General features: G+C 43.3%; 1 protein-coding gene across 1 annotated transcript; it reads right to left on the bottom strand.

Moving 5' to 3' along the window:
- Positions 1-2,858: 2,858 nt before the first annotated feature.
- pcdh20l (protocadherin 20-like) lies at positions 2,859-7,148 on the bottom strand. The gene is made up of 2 exons (XM_079167040.1): positions 7,073-7,148; positions 2,859-6,565 (listed from the first exon to the last, which is right to left on the bottom strand). Exons 1-2 carry the CDS (start codon positions 7,118-7,120, stop codon positions 4,043-4,045), a joined length of 2,571 nt encoding a protein of 856 aa, XP_079023166.1. The 5' UTR covers positions 7,121-7,148; the 3' UTR covers positions 2,859-4,042.
- Between the last annotated feature and the right edge of the window lie 2,723 nt (positions 7,149-9,871).

The raw sequence follows: 9,871 nt of genomic DNA, 5'->3' as shown, positions 1-9,871 counted from the left end.
ACACTGTGGACCGAGCTGCAGCTGTTAACACTTTCATTCCCATGGTAAAGCGGAGCATTCTCCTTAATAGTCATGTGCCTGTTGAATGGATGCCAAAGGGACAAGGGCATGGGGATGTGCCTGCGCTGACCCCAGCTCACACCCTGACTCCATTCACTGGCCAGCATGGAGAGTGTGAGAAAAGGGGGAGGACAGAGAGGAGAGACAAAGTGAAAGAGAGAGAGAGGCAGCTTTTGTGACTGCAGAGACAACAGTCTTTGTCCCACAGCATCATGGGGGTACAAGGGCCACCAATGTCAAGCAAACAAAGGCCAGAGGCACCTCTATGCTGGACACACACATGCACACACTCGTGGACTTCCTTCTGGGGAGACACGGGAACAAGAAAAGTGATAGTGGGGCGCTGTCTGTGCTGGAAGAGGATGGGGGAAAAAAAGCAACGCTATTAAACAATGCAACTGTGTGCATGTGTGCCATTACACGCTTGCATGCGTGCATCCACACAGACACCCACAATGGAGGCAGACAGACTGTGGTTGGTACCATTACAGTAAACACAGATGGCAGGAGGGGCAAATAGATAGCTCTTTAACTGAGCGGTGTATGTGAGAGACAAACTGTGATCACTGTCATTCAGATGGCATAACTTTACAGTGGTTTGGATGAGGGAACTGTACTGATAAACTGTAAGAAATCTAGCAAATATAACAGACAATACTTTTCAGTGTTGTTATTTTAGGAAGGAAGTAAATTAAAGTCAACAAAGAAATCTGGTCACCACGAGTAGCCTAATGTTAGGCCTACAAGTAGCTAACGGCATGCACAAAGACCAGCACCTTAAACACCACACAGTCTAACCAATATTAGCCCCCATGCCGTCAGACACACCTTGTGCCAATTAACAAATTGATGACATTACCAGTCCGAACAAAGAGCTAAAGCCCTCCGAGCCGAAGCTGCCCACAAGTCTCTCGATTGTGACTCAAATGAAAACAGGCCTCGTTCTGGTAGGAAATGCAAAGCTGAGGCCAAGTTCGGCTCTTTCAAAATTGAGAAAGATTGCGACCGAAAGCAAATGCGACAAGGCTCCTCTGAAAGTAGCCCTGCCATCTCAAGCATGAAATAAATCTCATAATATCAATGGTGCATCAGCCGGTGAGTGGCCCGACCTCTAAACTGACAAAAAAAACGTAATAACTTCTGATGCCCTTTCCCAGTTCCATTCATATATCAGCGTGCAATCACATGAAATAAAATGCAGATTTCATAAAGTGACGTATTCTATCTGCTAACGGCTAATAAGTGGCTGGAGTTTCTTACCCATGTCTGGAAGGATGCGTTCAAGTCCGCTACTGCTGCCTGCACCGCAGCTGGTCCACTGATGATATGCGCAACTGGTCCTCGGCCCCCGTATATCAACCTCAACTCGCTTTCTGTTCCCCCAACAATGGACAGACCCGCTGATGACTGCAAGTGCAATCTTAAAGAAACAATGTCGCTTTTCAATGAACTTCAAGGCGGAGAATAATGAGGAGGTCAAGGTTCTTGCGCTTGCAGAAATGTCATTAGTTCATTGTGGACGCATATTTGCATATGGAGAGAGCGACTTGCAACTTCATATGCAAATATAGAAGAGGGAACGTTTTTATTTACCATATTAAAACCACTTTTCCTCCTCTGTTAGTTGACCATCCCAACTCTGGGGCACCCGGTCCATGTTTCTCCAAGGCCTTCTGTTTTTTAAAGTCCACGTTTTCAGCCTGATAAATCAAAAGAGACATTATCTGATGGATTATGCAGATGGTTTAAGAGAATGATAAAATGCTGTATGTCTGTGGTCAGTGAAGACGATCTGTCTGAAGTTACACCATCAATATGAGCCTGTGGACATTCAGGTGATGCTCTCCAGGCTTCGGAAATTGTCAGATACTATCTGTTTGACTGCAGTGTTTGAGATACAGAACGGAACATAAGAAGATCCCAGCTGGCAAAACTGATATGAGCTTTATCGTTTATCTCTTAAATGGGTCTATTTAGTCCTGAAATGTTCCTTTTTTTAAAAAGCAAGCTTAAAGTGGCATTCACGGACCATGAATATGTGGAATAATCAAGTGAGATAGAGCCTTTTAAGCCGGATAGTTGAGGGGCAAAGAGGGGTATTTCTCATCATCACTACACAGTTTCTTTGATAAGAAAACCATCACTGCTATTTTAATTAGACTGGATTATTATGTAATTTGTGATCATAAAACCCCTGATGTGTATCTCGGAAATAATCCACTGGTATTTGGGTCGACGCCAGCTGGGCTCTTTGTCCATGTCAGCTCATGCAACCCCATAACCCACTATCAAATGTTCAGCTTTAGTAAAAAAAGAATTTGATTAAGATGAGATGTGGCAGGGTAGCATGCAGCAGGGAAGCATCACTGATCTCAGGTGACCTGACTGTGGCCGAGTGAGAGACTGTCCTCTGATTCATCTACACCCTCTGGCAAAATACCAGAAATAAAGGACCAGATTTGGCTTCATCTGTCTCCAGCAGATGGCAGGCTTTGTCTTGCCACAGCATTTGTACATCAGCAGACACACAAGTCTTATCCCACAATAGGATTTATTTTTTGAGAAAATTCAGAATTGTCAAAAAAGCGTATTTAAACATGATGGTCCTAAAATCCATTCTGTAATGATGTTTGACATTTTGTCAACCAGGTCAAAAATGTCTCTTTTGAACCACTACAGTTTCATATACATTTGTACATGTTTTAAATCCAATAGAATTTGAAATGTATTTTGTCAAAATGCCTCTTTAATTTGTAACTTTGTTACGTAGCACTTTATTTCCTTTAATTTAATGCAGTTAGTGTCACAGACAGTACAACCCTATTAGATTATTTATTTTGAGCTGCTAGCTCAGAAACCCTCAGAGAAACACCACTCATGTTAGAACAAGGCTTGTTCTCTACTAACCAGCTTGTTGTACATTGTGTTTTACGACTCATGGTGTTCCTCCTTTCTTCTTACACAGGTGTATCCTAAAAGGATCACTCAATAGTTTATGATATCGTAAAGATAAAAACCCATTTCCCTAAAACAATTAACCAACCCTCTTTGTGTAATTGTGTGTTCACAGATTTGTAAACATTTTTTTTACCCGGCCTCATTCATATTTTATGAATCACTTAACCTGGTTTTGATATCTCAATTGTTCCCCAGCACACAGATGTACCAGTAATAACTGCCTTTTGCAACGATTTCTTTGAACACAGTGTGATTTCACTCCAAACAGCTGTCATCAAAACAACAAGCCTGTTGGGTTACCGGGTGCAGTACAATAGGTTTTTTTCTGCCTTTTGGGTGCGATCAAGCGCTGTCGGTGAGTAGCAGCGCTATCGGGTAACAGGTGTGAGGCGGTGACTTGAGATGGTGGTGTCCCTTCCCTCTGCCGCCTCTCACCTGTCCACAGCTGCGCTCCGCCTCCTGTGGTCGTCTCAGAGCTGCTTCTTGAGAGACTTTCATCACCTCCCCAGTGGAGGAACATTAAACCCTTTTGTGTGTCTAAATACTTTAGACTCCCCAGCTCTCTGAGTCAGAAATCTGAGAAAGACACAATCAACTTATAGCGGACCATTACCTCAGTCTTCTTGTCACTGCAGGGGTCATGGAGAATAATCCCTGATGATAATGACTGGTATTTTAGCAATGCCTCACTGTGATAGGCTCCATCTTATGATGACTACACTGTACACGTCAAATGTCAAATTACAGTGTTCTACATTTGTCTGCAAGCCTCTGCTGGTAACTTCAAGATCACCTTTTTATACGCTTTCCAGGCAGCTTATCAGAAAATGGATCTACTTTATTTCCACAGAATGTTGCAGTTTTACAATGTTTGAATACACTGTGTATCTGAACATTTCAACAAATTTGATTATCAAAATGCAAGAAGCCTTCGACAAATATTCAGAATGTATTCAATTCACAGTCTGATTTCATCCTTGACAAAGTGCGACTGAGGATTACACACATTGCTTGCTTTATTCTGTTAATCATCAGAGTAATATTTGTCTTTGAGCCTGAGTGGAATCTCATTTTCCTCAATGTGCCCCCTCTTGTTCTGTTGTAGACTTCTTCTCTTCTGTTTCAGATATAAAACAACTGTCGCCACAAGCAAACATGTGGATACCAGCATCATACCCAGGCCTACTGACAGCATCAGCTGAGCAGATCTGGTGTCCTCCCCCTCGCATATGGGGGCCTTTGAGGGGGTTTGATGCAAGTCAGAAGTCCCTGTCCAGGTGGGCGCCCTGTCTAAGTTGCAGGGCCCCACGCTCTCATTGACCAACAGATTAACCCAGATAGTGGTATAAAGTGGAGCTGGTTTCCCCCCATCTCTGACCACAATGAACATGTGATGCATTCCCAGGTCTTTCTGTAGAAGTTGCTGAGCTACGGTGACGTTCCCTGACCTTGAGTCCAACCGGAAGGGGCTGCTGTTTTGCACTGACTCTGGCGCCGCAACAGTGTAGGTAATCTCCGAATTCAGCCCAGAGTCCTCATCGATGGCATAGATCTTTGTTACTATGGTGCCTGCAATGGTTGCTGGAGAGACAGTTTGGCACGAGGAGTTGCTGCTGGGAAGGATCACTTTTGGCTGGTTGTCATTGATGTCCTCCACAAAGATAGTTACCCTGGCAGTGGAAGTCAAAGCGAACGGGCGCCCATGATCGCTGGCCAGCAGGTAGAGTTCATAGCGATCGTCTGTCTCGCGGTCCAAGTTGTTGGTGGTGCGCAGTGTCCCCTCGGTGTTATCCACAACAAAAGGTCCACTGCTGTTTACAACATGCAGCTCTGTGTTCCCATTCTCTCCTTCGTCTGGGTCTGTCACCCCAACCACCCCCACCTGGGCGAACGGTGGTACATCCTCATGGATAAAAAAGATGAAGTGAGGGGTTAGAAAAACAGGTGCATTGTCATTCTGGTCCAGAACACGAATGGATATTGTGGCCACTGACTCCAAGGGAGGCGAGCCGCTATCTTGTGCAAACACAGTGAGTTTGTACACACCCTGCTGTTCCCTATCCAGAACGGCTGACACAGACAGTTGACCTGTCTCGGGGGCAATGTTAAAGATGGTAGATGTGTGTTTGTCCAGTCTGTAGGTCACCCTGCCGTTGTATCCACTGTCTGCGTCTGACGCTGAGACCTTCAGCAGTGACATCCCTGGCTGGTTGTTTTCCTCCACCTCCAGCTGATAGTGAGACTGGAAGAAAAGTGGAGCATTATCGTTGACATCTGCCACCAACACCCTGATCACTCGCCTGGAAGAAATGATCACAGATCCCTCAGCTGATCTCCCCTGCACTACCACATAAATATAGTGTTCGCTTTTCATCTCATAGTCTAGGGGCTTTGATGTGGAAAGCAGATATTTGCCATTCTGTGGGCTCAAAGTGAAAGGCACATCACTCTCAATGGCAAGAGATGAGCTGCTGTCACCCTCAAGCTCTAAAATAGCTAAGACGGTGGGGGGCTGGTTCTCTGGTAACACCATAGTCTGGTTTTGATGCTCTGCTATGAACCCGATCTTGATGGTCAGCTCTTGGTTCGCCTTGGGGAGGACAGATACGGTTACCTGCGTGTCTGCTGGGGGGCAGTGATGGCCGCTAGCTAACACGTTCAACAGCAGCACCTCGGAGTTGTCACTCTGGAGGTCCTGTGTTAGTCTGATGTACCCAGTGACGCTGTCGAGGCTAAAGAGTTTCTTGGCCCGCTCTGACACTTTGGGACTGAGGGAGTAGACGATGGCAGCATTCGGGCCTGAATCTTGGTCTGTGGCTCTGACCTGAGCAACCAGCATGTTCTTCGGGGAGTCTCCGGGGACGGTGACATTGCGGGGGCTGTCAGCGCTAAAGCTTGGACAGTTGTCATTAACATCTGTCACTGTGACTATTAAAGTTGCTGTAGCACTTAAAGGCTCTGAGCCACAGTCGGTGGCCACCAGTGCCATGTGATACATGTCCCGAGTCTCCCTGTCCAGAGCTGTTTGCACTACCAGCACGATGAGAGGCCCGTCTTCTTCCACTTTTAAATTGAAAACTCCATCAGAATCTTCTAGGCGGTAATGCAGCTCGCCGTTTTGTCCAGCATCCCTGTCCTGAGCCTGGTCATCTAGTACGAAACTGGTCCCCACAGTCATGTCCTCAGACACCCTCAGGTGTATTTCACTGTTTTGAAAATGAGGTGCATTGTCATTGATGTCTTCTATGATCACAGGAAACTGTATAAGGTCTCCCGAGGGCCCAACGACAGCATTGTGTAATATAATGCATTCCTCAGCTTTTGTCTCCTCGGGGCAGAGGGTCTCACGATCCATCTTTTGTTCAGTGGTGTAGAAATTGCCTGTGTTTTTGTCCATCCACAGATACTCCTGGGTCAGGAGCTGGTACTGAGGTGGAAAGTGTTTACTAAGTGACCCTGCCAGACTACCAGGCTCCTGCTCCTCTGGGATAGAAAATCGGACAGAACCACATATGACCTGCTGCAGATGGACCACAACCAGCAGATTCTGGCGAGAAAAGAGACAAACTGTGAGCAGTAATTCTTTGTTTTTAAAAGAACACATTTTTTTCAAATTTGGGTTATGATTATACTTTGTTTGATTTGTCTTTATGTTGCACTTCAAACTGGCAGAACATAGACGTTTTCCCTGGTGGTGATAAGGTTTAAACTTAATGCCTCAGTGAGCTCTTTTAAAAGCAAGCGACTGTACAATGAAGCTCACTTATCTCAAACCAGTTACTCTAACACACAAACAACATGCACAAAATAAAAGCAAAAGCATGTGCTTGGCTTTACAAAAAATGACAAAATAATATATATATATATCTGCATTTTCACAATCACAATCACGAAGAAAAACATAATGTTTAAAATGAGAACATTTTCATTGTCTATCCAGCTACTGGATAGCAACAACATTCCAGTTATACCCTTTCTCTCTATCGGAAGCACTGACACAGCAAGTAGACACCATCAGAATGGAAAATCCTTGCATTGCTTTTGACTCACTGACCTGCAATAGTCCAGCCCAGTTCATATTATCAGGAGTCCCATGGCCCATCGCCCTCACACATGTTACCCAAGTTCCCCTCGTCAGTGAGTGAATGCGGAGGACAGAGGCAGCAGCCTAAACCTGCACAGCTGAAGGCATGATTCATTACATGCCCCTCCCATAACACTTACCTAGCCTGTCAGACTGACACAGGAGAAGTCAGAGGAACAACAGGTTTACCTGCATGAGTTGGACACACTGAAACAATGAGCAAGTGTGGGCTTTTGTTTATGGACATATCTTGGCACTAAACTATACGGGACAGGATTAATGTTCTATTACCAAATGTGCTAATAACGCACCTGTTTTTATTAGCACACCTGCCTCCTGTTTACTTCATAATGGTCTCTGAATCAGCTTTTCTCTCTCAGATTGTTTTTCAGATTGTTTCTCTTTTGTTCTGTCCAAATTACCAGAAGCCTCTATAACACCTAGAACTAGAAATCAAATCCTTAAATAATACCAATACAGTGTTAACGATGTTTGCTCACACAGAGTTTGGTTGCACAATAGCGGAAGGCAACCCCAAACCACACGTCATTAGGGCTATACCAAATAGATCAAAGTTTCATTTATAATGTTGGCATTATTATTCATAACTTACAAAAACATTGCGTGTTATAGCCGCAATCTTTCTCACACACAAGGTGAGCGATGTGGCGCTCAGTCAATTAACTTAGTCCAAAAGTCAAAATGTATTGAAAAGGAGATGGATATAATCATTTCCAAAATTCACTACATATTTCATCTCATGAAATGTTCTGCTTTAGACCATATTTGTTGGTGTTTAGCTTTTAAAAAACAACAGTTTAAAATCCCCCAAGGGAAGCGTGCAACGGGGCAGTCTAGCAGCAATAACAGCTTCATAAATTACATTTATATAAACACAGTAACCCAAAATCATATTTTCCCCATGTTTTAAGGTGATGATATCGTAAAATATAACGAGTACTTTGAAATTATATTTCCTTTTATGACTTGTTAAATTACTGCCATTTTCCTGTGCAGCACAGTATTTATATTTAGGAGTGAAAACACACACCTTGATTTGAATAAAACCAACAACAACAAACCGTGAAAGAATACATGAATGAACATTAAATTAAGTACAGAGCTATGGCACAGAGCCATATACGACCACACACAAACGCAGTGAAAACTATCTTCCCTCCTAACCACCGTCTTTCTTCTGGACTTCTTTGACTAAAAAGTCATTGATCAGGTCGTCAAAGTCCAACTCCCGGACGAGATCCGATTCAATTACCTTGAGTGACAGCAGGGTGAGGCGTCTCTGTGTCATCCTTTTAATTAATTTTTGATCCTGGACATTCGTGAAAATGGCTGCTCTCCCTCGCAGTTGCTGACACGAAGCGTCAGTAACAGTAACAGTAAGAGCATCACCTTCCACAGATTTTTGCTGACGTTTTTTAAACGGAGGGTATTTGCTATCTCACTCCTCCTTGTTGACAGAGAGAGATTGACCTTTGACCTATGGCTCTACGTCACTAGGCCTACCACATTATAATTTATTTAGTTCGCTAAATCGTTTTTATTACAAAAATATTTTACATAAATAAAGATAATAAATCTTAATGTCAAGTGCCTCCCATTGGCTCAGGACCCTGTGCACAACAACAACAACTCCTTTCAACACAGATAAATGATGATTTATCACATTTATTGTTTTTTTTAAAGGTGCAAGATCTCAGATTAAGTGCATTTCGATTGTTTCTCAACAGCCCTCAACATGGTCAGCATCTCAACGTTAACTGTGCTAACAGTGCAAACTACGGCGAAAGTGCTGGTAGAGCTAACAGTGTTTACCTGAGGGGGAACCATATGGTGGTTGCTACGTTTCCGCGACAACTCTGTCAGTCGGGGCGGTTGTAACCGCTTTAGCTAAACAGTGGGGCACGCTCTTATGCAGTAAAAGCATGTGTGAGTGGCCAGGCTATGTAAACGAAGCAAGGAGAAGGACACACACAGAGGGAGAATGACCTCATTATCTGCTCAGGTAGATATTACTTATTGTCTTTACATGGCAAATTGTTTTTTAATTGCCATATTAATAGTCAGAATGTTAAATACAGCTTCTTTAAAACACATTTGGCAAGTGGAAAACTGCATTTTATGGGTTGTATTGTTGCTTGAGAGGTATTTCAACAGGTAAAACGGGCTGGGTAGGCTATAATCTTTCATATATATGTGTGTGTGTGTGTGTGTCTGTTTGTCTTCTTGAGGCATCATAGACAACAATTTGCAACATATCTGTTATTAAGAAAAATCTCTCCTTTTTTAATGTGATACAATTGGCCACAAAGTCTGACTTTTATTTCTTAAATTGTAGGCAGATGCCAGGTCACAATGTCACTGAATTTAGGTAATTTACCATCTGAACACAGCTGGAAACTGCAACAGTCAAATGACATGATTCTTATATAAGATGATTTTTTGTTTGTAATGTATTTTTTTGTGTCTTCACCCTCCAGCAAATGCCGGCGGAGCAGCTGGAGAACCACAGGGAGGCTCATCAGAAGCAGTTCAGTGGACTCCGAGACGAGATCTAAGACAAGCAGAGGATGCCGGATGATCTCAGAGTAAGGAAACACCAGTTAAGCAAAACGTTGTCTTTTAACTTCGATTATAGTATCATTATAGTTACAGCATGATTAAGTGTAGGATGCAATATAAAAATCTGAAAAATGCAATGTAAAATGTCATAACAAATGTCGTAAAAAATTAAAGAACATATATATGCCA

The sequence above is a fragment of the Pholis gunnellus genome, assembly GCF_910591455.1.
Source record: "Pholis gunnellus genome assembly, chromosome: 10".
NCBI lineage: Eukaryota > Metazoa > Chordata > Actinopteri > Perciformes > Pholidae > Pholis > Pholis gunnellus.
The sequence above is the reverse complement of the archived record's forward strand: the minus strand, read 5'-3'. Positions and strand labels throughout refer to the sequence as shown.